General features: G+C 26.5%; 1 protein-coding gene across 2 annotated transcripts in view; it reads right to left on the bottom strand.

The window, feature by feature from the left end:
- Window positions 1-12,520: 12,520 nt before the first annotated feature.
- Window positions 12,521-24,480, bottom strand: part of LOC129976457 (interleukin-1 receptor-associated kinase 4-like) — a 55,783-nt gene continuing 43,823 nt past the window's right edge. For both annotated transcript variants that reach the window (XM_056090046.1, XM_056090045.1), the window contains exons 4-8: window positions 24,160-24,274; window positions 16,734-16,852; window positions 14,295-14,547; window positions 13,975-14,118; window positions 12,521-12,740 (exon numbers count right to left, since the gene is read on the bottom strand). In XM_056090046.1, the coding sequence (XP_055946021.1) occupies window positions 12,681-12,740; window positions 13,975-14,118; window positions 14,295-14,547; window positions 16,734-16,852; window positions 24,160-24,274 (691 nt within the window). In that variant the 3' untranslated portion in view covers window positions 12,521-12,680. The remainder of the gene's footprint in view (window positions 12,741-13,974; window positions 14,119-14,294; window positions 14,548-16,733; window positions 16,853-24,159; window positions 24,275-24,480) is intronic.

Here is a 24,480-nt window from a genome sequence, read left to right on the forward strand (position 1 = left end):
AGCAGTCATTTATTATTGATGATTACATTAAAAAATAATGAACATCGCACATCATTTATTGTACATCTTATTTGATATTCATATTTGAATGAGTATTATCTAACTGAATGGCAAAATACAGAAGTGCGTGTGGTTATGGGGAGAGGGCACAGTCTAATATTTCTATCTGCTGAATCTTCACTTCAACACTCACATAATTTTCAATTGGTGAAACTACAAACATTTAAATTGTTTATTTATTGGGTTTTGAAATAAAGCAAAGTCCATAACTGGCATTGAAATTAAAAATTTTAATTTCAAAGCCAATAGCTACTTTTGAGTAAAATAGTTCTTTTTCTTGCAAATCTTGGTAGATATATTTTCTTTATTACTTATTAGCCATCTTTGGCGACCAGCCGGTTAGCCAATCTTAATGCACGTTAAAATTTTAATGATTAAATATTTCATAGAACTCTCATTTTAATTGCTTCTTCATTAAAATATTTTAAAACTTCAAATTTTAATAGTCATATAATTCACTCATAATATAATAAAGGCCTTCAGCCATAACGTAATATGTATCTCTCTAATTTTCTATTAGCTCCCGTAGAATTTATGCTTTAAATTAAAGTGCAAATGATTAAACTGCAATTAATACAATAATATTTTTTACTGAAACAAAGTATTTTTTTATAATATGATTACTGATAACAGAGTCAATGAGCGTTTAAACTTTATGGGCACTAAAGAATATCTTTCTTAATTTATGTAATATCTCAAGAAGTTTTCAACAAAATTTTCTCAGATTCCTCATGAACAGATCGATTAATTAACAATGCTTGGTTTTAAATGCATCAAACACTAAAAAAATAAACAGAATCGTTTGAAATAATCTGACGAAAACATATTAAGCCTTCAAAACCAAGTCTGTATCCGTTGTCAACAGTCAGAACACAATGCGCATGCGTGAGTTTTAAACGCCAATTATAGCAACGCAAATGCGTGAATTTTCTACGCCAGTTGGGGTAACGCTATGCAGATTAGAAATTTTTAATTTCCTTTATTCAGGTTTATTTTAATTCAAAAGTACTTCAGAATGCATCTGAAAGATCGATTCATTAACAGTGTTTAATTTTAAATGCATCAAACATTAAAAAAAATAAACAGAATCCTTTGAAATAATCTGCCGAAAATTTCTCAAGCCTATCCTCTTTAGCGTGGGAAAAAAAAAACTGAAGCCTTACTCGTTTGGCGGTGGAGAAAATGAAAAGATTTTTTGGCGGGAAAGTTAGCTTTTAATTAATAGTTAAAATTCTAATTAAAAAATCAAAAAAAGGAACCGCAGGTGCACATTCCCGACCTCCAAGGTATACATGTACCAAATTTGGTAACTGTAGGTCGAACGGTATGGCCTGTAGAGCGCCAACACACACACACACACACACATTGAGCTTTATATAAGCATAGATTTCTAATCTGAGGAACCTCCACTGCTGCTACATTTCCTGTTAACGTTTTCATAGATTTAATATTATTATATCTCATAACTGTGAACTTTGGTTCATAAGAAGAAAATCTATATTATCCATTCGTTTTCAGTATCGAATTATTAAAGAGATGATGGGAGATTTTTCTTTAAAGAAATTTTAGACATAAACCCTGTTGACCTCGATGCCTCTCTTCAAGGATTGTTAGTTCTAGAAAAGAATGTTTTAATATTCTTGTAAGTGCTTGATTTTAATAAAGCACTTGAACAATATCTTCTTGCCCTCTGTTCGATTCTAGTTCATCTTCTCAATCTCATCTTTATCTCTGTCTAACGTTGTTTCTTCACCTTTTATCCCCTCCCCCCCCCTGCTATTTTCTCGTATACGCAGTGTAGAAAAAGTATAGTAACTGGAAGTACAGTCGAACTCAATATTTTGACGAATCTCTGCGTTTTAGATGTCCCCCAGTTCAAAAAACACATTTCAGGGAAATATTCATCTGTCTGTGACAAAAATAACTCAAAAAGGCTTTGAGCTAGACGGTTGTAATTTGGTTTACGGTCTTTACACCAAATTTCAAGATTTCAATCAAATTTTGAGCACAATGTTTCGATGAAGTCCGTCTGTCCGGTTATAAGTTAATATGCTAATTACTTAAGATAGGTAAAAGATAATTGATGAATATTAATATAGATAAAATTCGGTACACAGATTTAACAACTATAGTGTAGATACCTGCCAAATTTTGAGTCAAATTAGACAACAGGTTAACTGTCTGTCGATCTCAACGTTCAGAAACATGTAAACGCGATAATTCAAAAAATACATTGACTTAAATATATCAAATTTGACATGGGATTTTGTATCTACAAGTCCAGTATTGTGTCAAATTTTTATTTTAATCAGTTAAAAAAAAAACGTGTCTAAATCATAAATTCGATTTTTGGTTTTGTTTTTAACGCATGCCAGGGATTAATCGCCAAATTACACAACAAATTCACGCCAAAAATTAATATTTCTTAACTTTTGTATGCCATTGTCATGCGAGGCGTTCTCTGAGATGACAAGTTAATTAGAGAGTAAGCGAAAAAGTTCTGGGGAGATACTCCCGCTGCTTTTTATTGCTTCTTAAAATAATAAAGATGCTTGTTTAGCTGCTCAACGTTTATTTTTGATATCTTATTGTAAAAGTTGTAACGATTTCAAGTTAGTGCTTTTTTGCAATATGTACAACAAATAAACAATTACACTGAGATATAAGAAACGAAATTTTTGTCATTTACCCGATTTAATTACTTTTTTTAATATTTTTTGAAATATTTTTGTATTTTGAATAATTTTTTTCAAATTCAATAATTGTATTAGAAGTATTCTATAACCTTGCATTTATGTTATCAGTACTGTTCTCTAACCTACATAAACTAATAGACCGATAAAAGAAAGTTATGACGCTTCAACTTTTGATGTAACGTTTTGAAGTGCGTGTGTTTGTTAACTGACTCTAAAACCTCGACAAAGATAAATGTAATCTTTCGGACTGTAAACTTCGATTGTGCACCCAGTGACGCAGGTGTTATTTTTTAAGGTTTTAGTCATGATTAACAAACAAAACCAGGAAGTGAATTATTTTTAGGTAAATAAAAATTGCATATTCCACCTCTTGGAAAGTTTTATACCAAACAAGTAGGGATTGCAATACCGGACCAAAATATCAATACCGGTATTCGGTATTTTTTAAATCTTAATACCGGGATACCGGTTTTAATACCGGTATTAAAATTTTTAGAAAAAAAAATAAAACACAGTTGTTTCTTTGTTTTATTAGCCGGTTTTGTTAGAGAGGGTAAATATCACAAAAAAATAATTTGTAACATAAATTATAACAGTATATAATCACAAAAAGTAAAGGAACATCTTATTTATTTAAATCACAAAAAAAAAAAAGTGTAACTATCACTATTCAGTCTGTGATACTATTACGAATTTTTGAAATGTAATCTCAAAAAACATAATGCATCAATTGTACTGCCATTAAGCCTGAAAAGTAATTTTGTGTAAAAATTACCAGCAAAATGCTCTTTCGGTATCTACGCTAGTTGGTGGTACAGTTAGCAATGCGTGATATACCTTTTCCAAGTATTTACCTCTAAATCCCTCATCTTCAAATAAATTGATTTCTCGTCGGATGGTTTTGGATAAAGCTGATTTCTGTATTGTATTTTGGTTCGTTGAAATTTTTTTTATTTATCGCTAATTCTAATTTTTGCACAAGAGACAATTCCTTTTCACTATCGACAGTAGTGACATCATAAACTTCGATAATTGAACCGAATTCTTCTGAATGTGGATAGGTCTGTAGGTAAAAAATTTTAAGAAAATTTACTCTGAACTTAATCGGATTTGAATTTGTTATTTTCTTTTCTTCTTTTTCATTTTCATTTTTAAAATCATTATAATTATGTAAATACCATAAGACATTTTCTATTTCGGTATACCTTTCTTCTGTGCGATTTTTCAATGTAATATATAATTCTTCAGTGATGTGTGCTGTTCTTTCAGTGACTGCAACATGAAATTTATTGTTGCATTAGATGGTAATAAATTAGAATCTCTCCGACATAATGCCTAAATAGTCAGTTTTATTGGAAGAAGAGCTGATATAGTTCTGGATATAATTCGAATTCACTATCTGAAAAAATAATTTACAGGTTTAAGTCGATTAATGCTTTTTGGGTTGGATTTCTCAGTTTCAAAAATCGTTCCATCATTAGGAGTAAACTGTTCCAACGTGTTTTAGAATCTAATATTAACATATATTCTGTTTTATTTCCAGTTAGTATATATTTTAGGAATATATTCTTTTTTATAGGTGAACATTTAAATACCTTAAAAATTTTTCGAATATAAATTATAGGAAGCAATTCTTGATAGGTTAATATTTCATCCTCATTAGCAATATCTTCTTCAACAATTACATTGTCATTATCTTCATTGTCAATATCACTCTCACTCTTAATCTCTTCAAAGTTGGAATCCGAAATTTCTATATCCACAGTATTTGAATTCTTCTGTTCTTTATTTTTTGGTATGATACATTTATTACTCCTAATTGAATTCCATGTGCATAGCACAACTGCTGATTTGCACCAATCAACTTTCCAACTTTTTTCATAATTGTTACTCCATCAGTCTTTAAGGATACAATATTTTATTTCAGGGATATTCCATGTTTCGCTAATTTAGATTTAAGCAATTAATTAAGCTGTTAATTAGCTAATTAATTGCGCCCGTTATGGAGACATAAAAACAAAAACGCATATTATTTTGCTATGTTCGCAATACCTGAACATATAGTGTAGAAATTTTAAAAATTTCTAGTAAATACCGAAAAACCGGTATTAAAACTTGTGAATACCGGTATTACAAAATTGTACAAATGGCTCAAAATACCGGTATTCGGTATCCCGGTATACCGGTATTGCAATCCCTAGTCTCGAGGTACACATATGTGTACCTGCAATCTTTTTTTCATTTTTCTTATCCGGTAAAGTTAAATTTTGACGAAATAATGCATGCATTTTAACCTTTATGAATGTAGCTTCCATTTTGCATCAATAAATAACATTACAGTTCGATATTTTTTTCATATCCGTCGCTATTAATTAGAGACATAACGAAAATGGCGTTGAACAGAAAACTCAGCAAATATAAGTACATTTTTTTTTTAATATTTATTATTAAAATAAACACTTGTATATTTTTTTATATAATACTAAGTGTCTGGTTAAAGTCATTAACAAATTATATCTTGTTATCTATAATAGAATCGGTGAAAATACAAATTTAACTAAAGTACACATATGTGTACCTCGGGCGTTTTCGCGCTCGTTTGCTGACTGCTTGCGATCCATTGCGCTGCTTACCTTTTGAGCACTTGTTTTCAAATTGTCATTTCTTGTCCTTGAATATATTGTATATCTTTTTATAGTAAATAATTCTTATGTTCTGTAATGTAATAAAATATAAATTTAAAAATATTTATTTTTTTAGTAAGAAATTTCATTTTATAGATGTCTTGTAGTCAGTAATTGATATTTCAAACCGACATCATGTATAGAATATACAGAATTTTATAAGCTAATAATATTTTTTCACGTCAAGTAGCTTTAACTCAAAAGGAGGTTATTGAACTTTTAGGAAAAAATGATTTTAGGCGAAGCAATAGAATTTTTCATGTATCAAAAATAATGAAAACTGGCAAATAGGATGAATGGATCACAGACGATAGTCAAATGTGCCTTGTCAAATAGAAAAATAATAAATCCGTGGCTATTATCCACATGTATAGGTAATGAGTCAATTGGAATAGGCAGAAGATAGACAAAATAATTGAAACAAAAAGCTGATATAAAATAATCTGCTTTTGTAAAAACATATAATATGGGAGGCATCGGCCATTATTTTGCTTATTACCGGTATCCAGTAATTACAAAAAATGATCGACGCGAGCATTCGCGCATTTTTTAGATTCAGTCGTTGTCAATTGCCTGATATACTATAAAATGGTGGCAAAGCGACAAGCTGAGCTATCAGGAATGAAGCCGGAAATGTTATGATCTTATTACAATTTCAAATGCATATAATTCGGTTCCTGTTGAAATATGAGGGAATTCTCATCATCAGCAAGAAAGGAAACCAAGAATAAGTAAAAAAGTCCTCTTTCAATGAAAACAAATTAATAGAGGAAGGGTCATGAAATGATGGAAATGCAACTAAAAGAGCATTGCAGATTTCATTACCACCATCTGGTGAAAATACCTCTAAAAGACCAAGAAAATTTTCCCTCCCCAATTAAAAATAAAATAAGATTAGATATGTCAAGCCATCCACAACATTACATGGACGATAAGTATGTATCAAAATGCAGGTATCCAGGATGTAACTCTAGGAGAAGAGTCAACTGCTCAAAATGCAGTATCTACTTACGTAATATTTTTTAAAAATGAAATTTCCTTCAAAATAAGGTTTAATAGATTATTAACGTAATAATTTTTTTTTTCATTTTTAAGGCCTTAGAATAAGAAAAGTATAGCTATTAAATAACCAGGAAAATTAAATACTTTTTTTTTGTCGAGGATGCTTTGACTTGATTAAGACCCGAGGTACACATATGTGTACCTTAAAATTATGCAATTTAAAATTGTTTGATCAGCAAATATTTTTTTTCCAAAAACTATTGAGATGTAACAAAGGTAAAAAAAATCTTGAAATCAAATTTTTAAACCAGCTTTTAAAAAAATCAGGACTGAAGAGGATAATCGAACAGCCAAACAGACTTCCTCTGAATGTATTTTGCTAAAAATATGATAGAAATTTACGTATTTATGGTAACGACTACAAAGTTAGTATCTCTGTCATAAACAGACAGACATTTTCCAAAAAATGTATTTTTCGAACTCAGTGAGGTCTAAAACCTGAAGATTTGTCAAAAATTCGAGTTTGAATTTGTTGACGATAACAATATTTTCTCTATACTTCGTATATGAAAAAGTAAAAAAGAGAGAGACATTTCTATTTTCTGCTATCAAATCCGACTGCATCATGAAAATCTTGCTATTACCATTTTAGAAAAATCAACATTTTCATAATCTTAGCTGGGAATCTGGAGAAAATTCTGGATCGCTAGAGTGGTCTAAACTCATGCGTTTTTTATATGATTATAATATTCAGATTTCATAACCCACACAGTTTTAGTGTGGCTGAATAGAGTGGACCTTTCTTTTTATTTAAAATTATCCGCTTTTGACGACCAGCTGGTTAGTCGGAAATACTGGTTATATTTAATTTTCTTTAAATCGTGTAGATATAACTTCATATCCATGATTCCGCAAAACTATAAGACATTAAAGTAGTGCTATTTTACTTGTCTCTTGCATGTACTCTGTTTATTTTGTACATGAACCTCCCTAATGGAGATTAGTGCCATGACATCTGGCGCTATTACAAATGTAAATATCCGGTTAATCTATATTCTAAATTTCACGATATTGCAAATTCCTTCTTTACTTTCTCGTATACATAATGCAGAGATTTTGATGAATTTCTATGTCTTAGACTTCTCCAAATTCGGAAAATACATTTTTGGAAAGTATCCGTTTGTCTGTCTGTGATAAAAATAACTCAAAAACTATTTTTGCTAGATGGATAAAATTTGGTATATGGTATTTATACCAAATTTGTAAGTTTCTATCAAATTTTGAGCAAATTCAGTTCAGAGGAAGTCTCTCTATCCGGTTGTTCGAATTAGGGATTGCAATACCGATATACCGGGATACCGAATACCGGTATTCACAAGTTTAAATACCGGTTTTTCGGTATTTACTAGAAATTTTTAAAATTGTCTCCACTATATGTTCAGGGATCGCCAACATAGCAAAATAGTATACGTTTTTGTTTTTATGTCTCCCTAACGGGCGAAATTAATTAGCTAATTAATGGCTTACTTAATTGCTTAAATTTAAATCAGCGAAACATGGATTTTCCCTGAAAGAAGATATTGTATCCATAACGACTGATGGAGCAACAGTTATAAAAAAAGTTGGAAAGTTGATTGGTGCAAATCAGCAATTGTGCTATGCTCATGGAATTTAATTAGGAGTAATAGTATACCAAAAAAATAAAGAACAGAAGAGTCCAAATACTGTGAATATAGAAACTTCGGATTCCAACTTTGAAGAGAGTAAGAGTGAGAGTGATATTGACAATGAAGATAATGACAATGTAATTGTTGAAGAAGATACTGTTAATGAGGATGGAATATTAACTCATCAAGAATTGCTTCCTATAATTTATAAAGTTCGAAAAATTGTTAAGATATTTAAACGTTCCCCTACAAAAAATGACATATTACTAAAATATATACTAACTGAAAATGAAACAGAATATATGTTAATATTAGATTCTAAAACACGTTGGAGCAGTTTACTCCTAATGATGGAACGATTTTTGAAACTGAGAAATCCAACCCAAAAAGCAATAATCGACTTAAACCTGTAAATTAATTTTTCAGATAGTGAATTCGACTTAATATCCAAAACTGTATCTGCTCTACTTCCAATAAAACTGATTATTCAGGTATTATGTCGGAGAAATGATAATTTATTAACAGCTAATGCAACAATAAATTTCGTGTTGCAGTCACTGAAAGAACAGCACACGCAACTATCTGAAGAATTATATATTACATTGAAAAATCGTACGGAAGAAAGGCATACCGAAATAGAAAATGTCTTATGGTATTTACATAATTATAATGATTTTAAAAATGAAAAAGAAGAAAAGAAAATAACCAATTCAAATCTGATTAAGTTTATAGTAAATTTTCTTAAAAATTTTTTACCCACAATCCTATCAACGTTCAGAAGAATTCGGTTCAGTTATCGAAGATTATGATGACACTAATGTCGATAGTGAAAGGAATCGTCTCTTGAACAAAAGTTAGAATTAGCGATAAATAAAAAAAAAAAAAAAAAATTCAACGAATCAAAATACAATACAGAAATCAGCTATATCCAAAACCATCCGACGAGAAATCGATTTATTTGAACATGAGAGATTTAGAGGTAAATACTTGGGGAAAGTATATAGCGCATTGCTAACAGTATTTTTGCACAAAATAACTTTTCTGGCTTAATGACAGTACAATTGATGCATTCTGTTTTTTAAGATCACATTTCAAAAATTTGTAATAGTACCACAGACTGATTAGTGATATTTGCACTTTTTTGTGATTTAAATAAATAAGATGTTCCTTTACTTTTTAGTGATTCTTTATATACTGTCATAATTTATAGGTTACAAAATATTTTTTGTAATATTTACACTCTCTAATAAAACTGGCAAATAAAACAAAGAAACACCTGTGTTTTCTTTCTTTTTCTAAAATTTTTTATACCGGTATTAAAACCGGTATCCCGGTATTAAGATCTAAAAAATAACAAATACCGGTATTGAAATTTTGGTCCGGTATTGCAATCCCTAGTTCGAATATAAGAACATGACAAAACGAAAAGAGCTAGATAAATAAAATTTGATATATAGGTTTAGATAAGTTCTTAATAATTTTTGAACCAAATATGTCAATGAATTGATTGCCTGTCGAGTAGTTCGTTCACACATATCGGTACACAATTAAACATCTATGGTGTAGACATCTATCAAATTTTGTGTCAAATCCAACTAGGGATTAACCATTTGTCAATCTATACTTTCACAAGTACGTAAAAGAAGCAACACAAAAATGCAATGACTTAAATATATCAAATTTTATAAGACACTTTGTGATTACAAGTGCAGTTTTGTGTCACATAAAATGCTAAATTCATACCAACGGTTAATATTTCATGATTATTGTGTGCCAATGCCATGCAAAGCCTTCTCTGAGATAACATTTTTATTAGAGAGTATGCAAGAAAGTTGTGAATAAATCCCTCCCACTGGTTATATTCCCAAAAACTACGCAGATATTACATAGAAACCTTGTTCTTTAGCTTTCAACAATGAAAAAAAAAGTAGTAGTTGAAACAATGAAACCAGTTTGCACTTCAGGGCAACAATGGAAACAACAATTTTATTGAAAATAATATATATATCTTATATATATATTTAAGAAAATGGTAATTTTTTTAAAGATATATTAATTTTTGGTAATATAATTAATTTGGCTATACAATTAATTTATTAATATATTTAATATTATTTGGTTATTAATTAATTTGGTTATATATTAATTTAAGATTTTTTTAAAGATATTTTAATTTCTTAATTATTATTTGGTATATATATATATATATATATATATATATATATATATAAGAAAATGTGACAAAACTCAGCAAAAATTGACACAATTATTAAATTGGTATCATGAAAAAGATAATTTTTTTAATATTGAAACAGTGTAAAAAAATTTTTTGCGGTAATATTTTTTTAAGTTATTGTACAAAAACTTGAAAATTAAGTTTAATTTTTAATTAATTAAAATTCTAGTCATAATTTCAATTAAAAAAATCACTCGAAGTGCACTTTTCCTACTTCTAAATTGATAGTTGTAGTTCACATGGTCGAGCTTGTAGAGCAACAACACACATACACACATTCATCTTTATTATTAGTATAGATTTAAATTTTTAGTTTGGAAATATGGAAAGAAAGATTGTATAATAGAGCAGTGTAAAAAAGGGACAAAAAATACCACACCACAAAAATAATTTGTCTTGAAAAAAATCAAATGAATGAATACCATGCTCTGGAACCATTCGCTTTTGATATACAATTAATGATGGCAAAAGACAAAAATATCACACATTATCTCAAGCCTCATTTATTCAAGCTATGTTCCTGTTAATTGGTGGTGGGAAACTATAAAATAGCTTACACACACTTCTGATCCAATTAATGTATGAACATTCAAAGATATTACTATTCTCAATGAACCAACTAAAATAATAGAAAACGGGTGAATCATTAATTGTTGTTCATATACTCTTTGATGTGTGAATTTCCAGTTATGCTTCCGCCCTTCTAAACTTATTTGATTCCAGATTATTTTGCAAAAATATTATGACACAAAATTACTTTTAAATCATTTTGAAAGTCAAACAAGGTGGAGGGGGAGGAGAGTCTTCTGAAACTTTCTCGGCAATAAAAGCCTTATCCCACTATTCTTACAAAAAAAAACTGAGAAACCTTGGGTGAGTGATTACCTTGCATAGAATTAAGTGAAACATAACTATGAACTATAGATCTTTTGTGGTAAACCAGCAATTTTACTGAACAAATTGTTCAAGTATATATTCTGGATGCTTTTGTTCTGACTGATTGAAACCTAAATTTGGATTAGAACTAGAGTTATTGCCAAACGATCACATAACCATAAGTTATTGCATTCATAAGTTATTAGGCTCACATGCAAGTGAAAATTCAGTCCAACAGGCGGTCAAGCCTTTGACAGTATATTGTATCATATATTCAGAAGCATACCCTAATAAGATATTAATGCTGAGTCTAATTGTCATTAAATTAAGAAGCATAGAAAAACATAGAAGCTTTCTAAAGGCAAATATTTTTAGACAATTTTGTAAATTAAAAAAAAAAACATGCATTAAAAATTCTACATTACATAATTATAAATCTTTTTTTTTAATGGAACACATTGTCTTATTTTAAATGGATTGTTCCCAATGGGAAAAAAAAATAGTTTCACTTAACGAATGTTTTACATCACAAGTAAAATTCGGGACTGAATGATATGCTCACTAAGCAAAGTTAGACTGTAAGTTTTTTTCCCCCCTATTCATTCACTCCTGCAGTAAAAGGAATTATAAATACCAATTTAACTTAACTCAACTGAGATTTTTATTTAGAGGTATTAGCGCCATTTTTTGGCTAAACTGCACCAGAATGAATTTATATTAGACCTATATATTAACAACATTATAGTTAAATACAATATTATTAAATGACAAGGCAATTAAGTAATAATAAATTTGACACAAAAAATATCTTTATTAACAAAATACCTTTAATTACTTTAATTTTCAAAGACGATATTAAAATATATTAATTCAGTACAAAAAATATATAAAGCTATTATAACAGTATACATAATAAAAAAGAATTGATTCTATTTTGATTGCATACATTATATATATATTTTAAAATGCTGCTGCCACAAGAAAATGCAACATTAAGACTAGTTTTAAAATTAAATATTTATAGTCTCAAAAATGCAAGCTTAAAATGGAAAAACTTTCTTTCTTAGTGAAACTTTTATTAATATATATATATATATAATATATATATATATTATATATATATATATATATATATATATATATATATATATATATATATATATATATATATATATATATATATATATATATATATATATATATATATATATATATATATATATAAATGTAAAGATATTAACAAATACAGTTATAGTACTTTCACAAATTAACTAAAATTTAATATTGATTCAAATGCTACAACAGTTTTATATATGATCCCCAATATGCAACAAACTATTTACAATGTGTGAAATTGTTTATTTAAAACAACACTTATAAACTTTGTTCAAATGCAAAAATATTTATATTTCTTGTGCGATTGCATTTATCTGAGTTGATATGTTATAGTGAAAAGAAATCAAACCCATTCCACAAAGCTACTGTGTTCACAACAACATTTGTGCAAATCTGGCAATATCTGTGAAAGAGAAAAAATCTTTTATTACATTGCAATGCATATTTATAAATTTTAAAATTTTTATACATGAAAGATAGAAATTTCTGCAACATTATATAATAAATGGTGTAAAATGTAGAATTAAAATATAATCAATTTTCTACAACAATTTTATGAGTCACCCCTCTAAATTACAATAAAGTTATAATTTTCAGCAGTTTGTATTAAAAAAAAAACTTATTTCACATTGACTACATTCAACTGTTTTTAAGAGTTACAAATCTTATTTTGTTTTTAACAATCAATTATTTTCCTACTGTTCACCCCCTTCCTTCTCACATTTTAGTTCATCCCTTAGTATATTTTGTTACTGTGAATACAGATTTTTAAAAATTTGCTTTTTATCCCATTCCAAAATAACTAAAATATTTTTAAAAATTAAGCAATACATTTCCTTTATGTATAATGGTTTGCAGACATAAATTAACCTATCTTTTAAAGCATGGAAATTTCAAGACTGTAAGATTAAATATTCATTATAAAAAAAACTATATAATTGCAGTAATTACAGATTATTGATAATATAGTGTATATGAATGGAAATTAATTATCTCACAATTTTTAGATATTAATATTATGCAGTAACAATCCATGCAACTTTTTCCTCCTCCCTCTAAAGTTTGTATGCAAATTCTATTAAAAATTTAAACCCACAAATTTATGAATAATTTAAGATCAAGAACACATTTAAATGTCAACTTATTTGAAATACACAAAATACAATATGAACGGACATATTCTTAAAGAATTAAAGTGGTCTTCAATTAAAATCTTGATGATGTATCATTCACAATAAAAATTTATATTATCATTAATAGCTTAGAAAAATTGCATAATTATAAAAATCTATGAGTTTTTTTAACTATATGAATTTTTGAATATATGAATTTTTGTAAATTGTATGAAAACTGTAAAAAGAATTAAAGTGGTCTTCAATTAAAATCTTGATGATGTATCATTCACAATAAAAATTTATATTATCATTAATAGCTTAGAAAAATTGCATAATTATAAAAATCTATGAGTTTTTTTAACTATATGAATTTTTGAATATATGAATTTTTGTAAATTGTATGAAAACTGTAAATTCAATGAAATTTTATAAATGCTAGAAAAATATGACATTAATACCCCATTATGAAATAAATAAAAAGTTAATTTGAAAAAAAAACAATACCACTTTAATATATCATACTTCAAATATAGTAGGCCTCTGTTTCTTTGTAGGTATCAAGCACTGCTTGGCAATTTTATATAGGGCAACAGCATTTTGTGCATTCCATATAACTTTTTGATCAAGCATTGTCAATATATCATCACAGCCTTCCATATGAGTTATCTAATTAAGAAAGGCATAATAAATTTCAAGGTAAAATCCAATGTACATTCTAAATTATATGGTTCCATATTTCATTGACGAAAAAATTAGTTATTGATTTACAACCACTGAATTTCAAGTTACAGGCACTTTTTACCATGAAGGATAAGTGTTAAAAGAGAAATAAGTATACTCACTAAATCTCTATCTTCCCTTCTAGTATCATATGGAGGAAGACCAGTCAATATTTCTAGTAAAACCACTCCAAAACTAAATGTGTCTAATTTAACTGAAACATCACCACAAAAAGCTTCTCTAGCCATATAAACAGATGTTCCATACACATTCTCAGTGATGGCCATAGTTGAAGTTGTACTGCTACCTCCAATACGAACAAGGCCAAAATCTCCTATTTTGGGAACATAATTCCTATCCAACAAAATATTGGCACTGAAATATAAAACAAATAAATTTATAATAAGAAAATACATCAAATGCAGCTTTAAAAAAAAACCCTTAAATTTAATTAAATAACAACATACAATGTTTTTAAAAGGTTGACTTATTTGCATTCAAAATACACACAAAAAAAAAATCTTCAGTAATCTTTTTGTTTTAGTGTTGTTGTTCCCTTTTTTTTTATATGACATTTAAGACAAAATAAAGAATCGCTTAGAATTTGTGACATTTAGAATTTTTATGATCTATAAGCATCTTGCCAAGCTACACAAATATATCATATATTTCCGTGTTAAGTTGAGATTTTTTAAAATGTTTTCTAAAATTCAGGGGTCAGCTTAGATATGATTCTGCTAATTTCAAAAAAGAGAAGGATATCATTAGCTGGGTATAAATGATAAATTATCAAATCTTACCAAATATAACACTTTTGTTCTTATAGTTTATATTTCAAAAGTTTAAGAAAAAGTTTTTTTTAAATAAAATGAGTTATTCCTTTTACAAAAATTATTTGTTTTATTTTCAAAGTTGTTTATTATTACTGGATCAGATGACAGATTTTAGAGAAATGCTGAGGCAGCCACTCTATTGTTAGAATTTTAAGCAAACATAATCACCTGTAGTTTGAAATTTTTCATATAAGAATTTCTCTTCCCACTCATGATCCAAAGAAAAAAATAAAATAGCCCAGAAAATAGGACTAGCATAGATACAATACATTATAAATTGGATTGCAAATGAACGGGAAGAATTGCAGAGTTCAAAGATTAAAACCATTGGTGCATGCTGTTTTATTTTATAACGACTTGACTGGAAAATATTGCATTCATTTTTGCAATAGTTTTGCCCTCATAGTGACATATTTGTAAGTTAAAGGTTGTTGTTTTTTTAATTTTTGGCATATATAAATTTTAAATTCTGACATGCTAGAAACAGCAGGATCTTGACTTATGCACAGACTTATCAATTTATATTTGGAGATACGCAGTAATAAAAATTGACACTGTATGGTAATACTGATAGCAACGGCAAAATGTTGATTTCAAGACACTTAAGCAAGATCAAGACCAGAATTTAATTTTAAAAATATAAAAACAGAACAAATTAAAATAATAGAACTTTTTGTCTCCAATTTTTGCAAATTTAAAATTAGAAGCATTTAATTTTTCTAAGAAATTTTTAAAAAGTATATTAAGTTCTGCTTAAAATGTTTATGTTCCTATAGCACTGGTAAATGTTGATGGATGATGAAAAATGTTGATTTCAAAACACTTAAGCAAGATCAATATCAGAATTTAATTTTAAAAATATACAAAGGAAACAAATTAAAAGAATAGAATATTTTTTGTCTACAATTTTTGCAAATTTAAAATTAAGAAATACTTAATTTGCTAAGAAATTTTGAAAAAGTATACTGCATTACAGTAAGTATACTGAAACATATTTGAAAAGTATTCTGCTTAAAAGTAAATTAGAACAGTTTGTTCTTGCAGCTAAAATTTAACTTATTAGTAATGGAGTTTTGCTAGCATCCTTATCCAGATAAAATTTTTAAATCTGATTAGCTCCTGCTAAATTTAAAAATTAGCTTTGGATACTACAAAATTATATATATATCACATCTAGACATAATTTATAGCCTAAGTGCATTTACTACAATAAAAATAACTCCTAAATACAATACAATTATTTATATATCTATTTGAAAAGAGAAAGTTTAGTGATATCCTATAAAAAATATTCATACTTTTATTATGTTTTAACTTAGTAATTATATCAACTAACCGAATTCTATTTTCAATAATTAACATTCTATTATTTTAAAAGTTTACTTATTATTACAATGTTAGTAGCAAAAATTTTAACTATACTAAATCTGAATAATTATGGGAAAAAAATGTAAGAACTTTTAAGGAAGACTACTAAAAATAATAACATACAGTAACAGCAGAATTCTGTTAAAATCAAAAACATTTTTTCTCAGATAGAAAATAATTATAACCCAGTAAAAATCCAGAATGAAATAATATAGAAACAACAGATATATAACTGATTTGCTGATTTTGTACGAAATTAGCACAAATAATAAATTCAGAAGAGAACATATTTTTGTCCTTTATGATATTAACATTTGAAAATAAATACTTTAAAAGCAGATTACATGCAAGAAATTCTACCTTTTTACATCTCGATGCACCATTGGAGTTTCACAAAATGTATGCAAATAGTTAAGACCAAGAGCAGAAGAATATGCAATTTGTAAACGTGTTAGAGAAGGCAATGGTGGTGAATGTCCCTGTAATACAGGAAAAAAAAAGACATAAGGAAAATACAAAATAAGTACAAAAAGGAAATTAAATTCTAAAATTCAAGTAATATTATATATATAAGGAAGAGGAAGTGAAATTAATGCTAAACATAATATTCAATACATTTAAATCACCAATTCTAATTAATTACATCTGCATTTAACTACAAAAATAAAATGCTACTTTTTAAAAAACTATAGCTAACACATTATATAATGAAGAAACAGACTGCATAACTGTGTCTCTTTTTTATTTCAATTTTTTATCTATGGAAATTTTAAAAGGGGAAAATTTTTTTCACTAACTCAGAACTGATGAGATTTTCAATAAAATGTTTAATCAAATACTTGCACATCCAACTGAAGCCTTACTATAAATAGCAATAGATTAAAGTAGGACCAAGTAACATAATTATGAGACAAATGTTTTAATTATTGGTTGATTTAATTTTACTTTTTTAACTTAAACAACCTGTTACTGGTTCATTTTATTTTTATATTAGTAACCCTATGAAAAAATATAACCTTTTATTAAATAATAAAATCTTTGAAAAATTATGTATTATACTATGCATTAACAAGAAAATAATAAGCTTCAAACAAACATGACATTAAATATTATTTTCCAGACTAACAAATGGAATATAATATAAACAAATTAAATAAATAATGCATATTTCATTACATATATTTTTAAAATAAATTATTTATTTTTTTAGCAATTTACTTGTCTTAATAATTCAATGTCAAATAAAAAAATATTTAAATACCTAGTAAATCTAGTAAGATATCTATTATGAAAATAAAACAAAAAAAACAAAAAAAAAGGGAAGAAGAAAAAAAGAAGAACACACATTTATACTTTTAACATATTCACTATTATTGATTTCCACACTTAGTATGTTTTTTTTAATATATATATATATATATATATTCTTTTCCACTAAATTAAACAGGACTTGTTTAAGATTTTTTTATGCAAGATTATAGACCATAGTATGCCAAGAACACAAAACTTTTTACCAAATTCAAATAATATGAACAGCATTAAAAACAAAATCAAACAACCCTTATGTATTTAAAAGAATATCAAAATAATATGACTTAAAGCAACTACTGGTAAATAATTTGCAGAAAGACAAATAACAAAATTTCAACATTAGATTTAAAACCTGAAACAATCTAGACAATAAAAAAGTGTGTGTATGTATGCATTTAGAGTCATGAAATTTGGCATACAAGTAGTTAGAATGATCCTCAGTGAACTTCAAAAACCAAATGTTAAAATTTAATGCTACATTTAAACAAATATTTTGTATATTTTAAATGATATTTTGAGTACATTTGTCTATCACATAGTTTTGAATCAATGCAGGGAATTATCAGTGCAACACAAAATGCTTTTTAAAAATTCATTTTGTACTACTAATATAATTTAATGAATTTAGAAAAAAAATCTGAAAACAGAAACTTTGCCTCAAAAATTTTAAGCATTAAAATAAAAAAAAATTGTATATGATAATATAATTGTGTTATCCTTTATAAATTTTTGAAAGAATCATTCAAATAAGCCTCTTTAATTTTAAACAAGAACAATCAAATTATCTTTTTTTTTCCATTGATTTTTCAATAAATTGCTTTTCTGACAAATACAATTTTTTTTTTTTTTTTTTTTTTTGCTGATCTGTAGCAAAAAAAAAAAAAAAAAAAATGCAGATCAGCAAGGAGTAACTTTAATTCTTCACAAATTTTGCAAAGAGCATTATTATGATATTATGAATCATGACAATTAATTTTATTATTTTAAACTATAATAGCATCATTTGAGCAAAATTTTTAATCTTATTGTTTTTCCTTTTTTAAACACATTTTTATTTCAGTTCAGTTTTTATCATCTGTATTTTATTAATATGCTTGATACAAAGAAAAATAAATATGAAAAAGCAATATCATTTTTTACTTCGTTTTTATAACTTCATTTTCTGTTAGTGTGATTTTAATTCTGCAAATATTCATCTTGTCACAGGTGTTAACTTCTTAAGTATTAATCTAATTAATTAAATTAGTTTGAAGGCATTTTTTAAAAAAAGAACAAATTAAATATTTATTAGATATTAAAAACATATTCTTAACTTAATATTATATTATTCATAATATACATTTCTTGACTTGCAATGAACTTGAATGTGATTTTTTGGTTCTAAAACATTTGGTTGTAGCCACTCCACTATATGTATTCTCTCTCTAATAATAATAATTATAAAACTATCTTGCTTTTGTCAGTTACATAAAATACGACTACAGTGGGTCAACTTGATCTTCCAATTTTATTCAATTGAATCAAATATTAACTATAATAATGAAAAATAAAACAAATATAAAATTAAATATGAATATATAAAAGAAATGTAAACTACATAGAACCTCTATAATGCTATAATTATATACTGCTCTCTTGGGCTGTTGTCTTTTGGAATCATCATTAGAATTGACAATGGTATCATCATCATCTTCATCCCAACTTTTCTAAGTTTTTAATTGGCTGACTTGAATTACAGTGGCATAAAAATGGCTATAGCTAGCTCTGAGTTGCGATCTTATACATGTATATCGCTAGGAAATATTTCTGTGCAAGTATTTCTTGGTCCTTAATATCATTGATTGTTTTGTTTTTTTTATTATTATTATTAACCTGTTATCTTAGAATTTCTTCTTACTACTACGATTCACCTTTTAACAAAGATAATATGCCAATGAAAACTTCAAAATTTCAGCTTCAAATCTAAGTGCATATCCATTAAGAATTTCAAAAGGCTTTTTTTATTCACAGTTTATTCTATTTTATTGTCCCAATCTTTTTTATCAGTATTTTAAATTGATGTTAGAATGGCAAATAATATTCTATGTATTCTCTCGGACATTCCATTTTCTTGTGGATGGGATGCAGAGCTCAATGTGCACCAGATTCCAATTTCCATGCAGAACTTTTAAAACTCATGTAAAGTGAAAGAAGAATTTCGCTCTGATATAATACAATTCATTAACTCAAAATCTTCAAAATTTATTATTGATTCAATCAATGTCTCTCACAGGGTAAAGGCATATAGGTACTTATTAATTAATGGTGAAGGATTGGCGATAATATGATCTTTCTCTTGTAAACTTCGCATAAACAGATTCTTGTTTCTTTCTCCTAAGAAGCATGCTTTTGGTTGACTATATTTGGTGAGTTTTGGCTCTTTCACTATTAATTAATAAGTACCAATACATAAATCTAGTTATATTATCAATAATGATAAGTAATTATTTCTTTTGTTACATAGGGACCAAGGAAACAAGATTTATAATAGCAAATGGTCTCTGGCCTGGCAAGATAGAGAAGACTTTACCTCAAGTACCTATACCTAAGTACCTATATCAGACAAATATATCACTTCATACAAGGAAATTAATATAGTTATACGGTATTGAACACATTTTTGTCTAGAGCACAATATCTCATAAGGCCATGAAACTTTATAACAATGCTTTTACTCATACTTTCCAGTATGAAGAATAGAAGTCTTTTTTTCACATCCTCATTAATGATACAAAATAGTCTGTTTCCTTTTAAAACATAATTCTTAACTTTTTAATTTTATTTTTCGGTTTTGTTTTAAATATCTTTTTTGAGAATTAATATTAGTTCCTTCAAATTAATATCTATATGCTGCATCATAAGAACGTCATCTTCGACACTCAATGTGAGACAAACCTCTTTCAAAGTATTTAATGTATCCAAAAAATTTAAAACAGGAGTTCTACTGCTTGCATCAAATTATGAAATTCTTTGGCTTCATTTTCATACTGCCAACATTAAGATTGGTAACTGAATTTGTATGCTTACTGTTGTCTATGTTCTTCAATTTCTTCTTTTTATTCCAATTCTTCAATTTCTTCTTGCCACTTTCATTCAACACTTTTTTTTATTTCATTTATTATTGTGTTCAGTCATTCCTTAGTAAATTCTTCATTGTACACTTTGCTGGCCAAAATCATCTTTTTTCAAATCGCTCATTATATGAATGTCTAATATCTTTTCCCAGTTCTTCAGTCAATATTTTTAAATAACATTTTTTTACTTTACTAAAAATAGACATTTTTATACTTATTGAAACATTTCTTTATTAGATAAAACTTCTAAACAGATGATTTAGTATTGGAACTATAAAGCAAACGTTTTTTTATATATAAATTTTCTAATACATTTTTTTAATGAGCTTAACTGATGAATATATTTGAATTTTAAATAAGAGAAAGATGAAAATCTTTTTGCAATAAAACTGAATGATACAGTTTCTATATTACATCAATCAATAAATGTAATGTATCTTGATATTTAAACTTCTTTATCTTGCTTACTTGTAAATAGTCAGATGTAGTTTGAATAAAGGCTTCAAAAATATCCCACTTCTGTTGATTTCTTGTATTCTTAACTAATTAATTAAATTATTCATAAAACATCTTTAAAAAAAGGACAAAACTAAAAATTCTTTATATACCTGTAGCATAATGTATTTGTAATTTTATGTACACATTGTAACGTGCATTCCACATTATTATTTTTTTTATTCAAAAACAATTGGCTGTTGCCATTTTACTATATACATTTTATTTATCTAAATGATAAATATAAAACTATCTTGATTTTCCCAATTGCAAATAAAATATAATCACAAAGGTGACATCATGTTGGTTCTGCTAGTATATTATGGAATTTTCAAAAATAAAAAGATGAACAAAGGAACCACTCTCAAATAATATTGATAATGTAATAGTTGTTTTTGGAAGTAATTCAAACATTTCTTTATAGCAAATGTATCAAAAAATGAAAAATTATTATGCAAAATAACAATTCATTACATTACACCACTTACATTCCCATTTATAGAACAAAAAAGCTCCATTCTAGTTTGGATGGAAATGAATTTTACTTTTTAAAATAAAAAAGACAAATAACAAAGAAAGAAAGAAAAAGAACAAAATGGAAGATATATACAAAAACATATAAAAATAGATAAATGATACAAAAAGCAAAATAATTAAAAAAAACACTACATTAATAAATATAAAAAATATAATTTTTTAAAAAATTCAAAAATATGAGCTAGAAGAAAATTTGTTCAATGTCTTCATCAAAGAGAAGATTGTTTTCATGACACATGAAATGCAATAAAAGTCAGAATCTGGCTCTTGATACATGATTTTTGATAATATTTTTAAGCCACTGCAGTTTATTTTATGTTGAAGGAGTCTGCAATGAAGACCTAATAGTATTTTTTATCAAAGTGATAAATATGTGTTAATTAAATTCTGTGTAATGGATTTGCAGGACAATAATGCTACTGTTCAATTATTTAAAAAAAGAGTACTTTAAATCAGTTTATTGCAAGCAGTTTATTCAGAGCCTGGAAACTCCACTGAATTAGTTGTTTAAGAAAAGATTGCTTTTGAAATATTTCTAAAAGGAAACAAAAAAAGGGTATCTTCATGAAAATATAATATAGTATAGAATTAAAATTAATGCAAAAGAATGAAAATAAAAGGCAATACAATATTTGATATAAAAATAGTTGTTACATTTTAGAACAAAGTACAATAAATATAAAACAATGTAGCTAATTTTCACATTTTAAACAAATAAGAAAAATGACTTTTTAATGTGAGGACAACCTGAGAAAGTTGAGAACACTGTGGGTACACAAAATAAATTGTCAATTAATTTTTAAATGATTTTTTTTTTTTACTTTTATGTATGCATATATTTGAATAATATAATTTCTTGTCTACCAAATTTGAGTGCTTTGATTCTCCCAGCTTGTAAGATAGTTTATTCATACTTCTATCCTTGATCAAAAGTATTATTATTTTTTTTTCAGAAAAAACTCAAAATTTGGAACAAACATGAGATAATTTGATAAACTTGAGATAATCCTAGAATTATTTTTTAAAATAATGTGGCAAATATTCATAAACTGACCGAAAATTATCTTATATAGCAAAGTGCACCTTTCAAGTCAATATTAATTCTATCAATTTATTCAATAAAATCAAAATTTGTCTTTGCTTTAGAGGATAATAAAATTACAAATTTTATAAAATATTTTTAAAAATAATTGATTTGAATTGTATCAACTTTGTTACTTTTTAAGAAATTATAGAGGTTTAATGAATTTATCATCATATCTCTCAAAACAATTTCTCAAAATTGAAAATAATAATAAAAAAAATTGCATGAGATCTAATATAAGTGAAGGTTGATTTACACTTAAAGCATTTCATCTACAGTATTTGAATTTTAAAAATACTATTATATGATAATATTATCAATAAATTTGCTACAAAATATGTAAGAAAATAAAATAAAAACCACATAATATAATCTTATGCAAGTAGTTGCAGACCAAGTTATATTTTACAAATTTATAAAGCAATTATTTCAATTATTTGCTTTTTTTAAAACAATTTTTGTGACTAAAGTGTTAACCTTATAAAAAAAAATTTAATTATTTATCATTTTCATGTATTATAATTATTTACATACTTCATATATAAAGTCCTTATTGTGCTGATTACTACAATGTAATGAATAATAAAATGCCATAAATAATTTTGTTGCTTAAAATTTGCTACAAGGGCTCACAAATCAATTTTGCAGCAGTCCACAGTAATTAAGCTGTCCTAATCGTAAAAAAACAAGCGAAAATAGTCATTTCATCATGAGACAAAACCATTTTTATTAGCTTAATACTTGCAATAGCAATGTATTTATTTATACAAACTGTTATGATGTTTTAGAAGCAATAAATGCTCTAGTATAAACTTTAACTAATAAGAACATGATAAATATTAACATTTTTCAATCAGGCCAAAATCTATTTTCATTCTTAATTTTCAGGCTTCTTAGACAAAAATATACAAGAGCAGAAGTTTATGTTTTCATTATTAAAGACTTAAAAACTTTCAAAACTAGAGCTATTAACCCAAATATTTGCATTACTTACAAACATAATTTTAAAAAAACATTCTTTAAAATATATACAAATCAATAAAAAGCAACTTAAATAACACTTAAGGAAAAATAACATCCATCTGAAATAAGAATATTCTTAACTTTTTTTTATCTTAACATAATTTATTAATATAAATTTAATTAAAATTATCTTTTTATACAGAATTTTAAAATTATCTTATCCAATTTTCTCATAATTAACTAAGAAATCAAGTAAGAAAAAAAAGGAATAAATATTACTTACAACACATCCTAATCTATCTTGTAATGATCCATTAAGCATATATTCATAAATTAAACAACATTTAGGACCATCAACTGAACATCCTAAAAGAGATAATAAGTTTTCATGCTTGCACCTATAAAAAATATGATATTTGTAAGAATTTTTTTTTAAACTGAAAATAATAATTTGTTTAAATGCAAATCTTCAGTGCAGTCAATAACAATAACAAACAAAACAAAAAAACGACCCTTTAACTCCTAAATAAAACAATAAAACAACTTCTAAATTTTCATTTCAGATTAAGGTGAAACCCTTCAGTAAGCATGATTCTTTGAATAA

Source organism: Argiope bruennichi, chromosome 7 (assembly GCF_947563725.1).
Source record: "Argiope bruennichi chromosome 7, qqArgBrue1.1, whole genome shotgun sequence".
Taxonomy (NCBI): domain Eukaryota; kingdom Metazoa; phylum Arthropoda; class Arachnida; order Araneae; family Araneidae; genus Argiope; species Argiope bruennichi.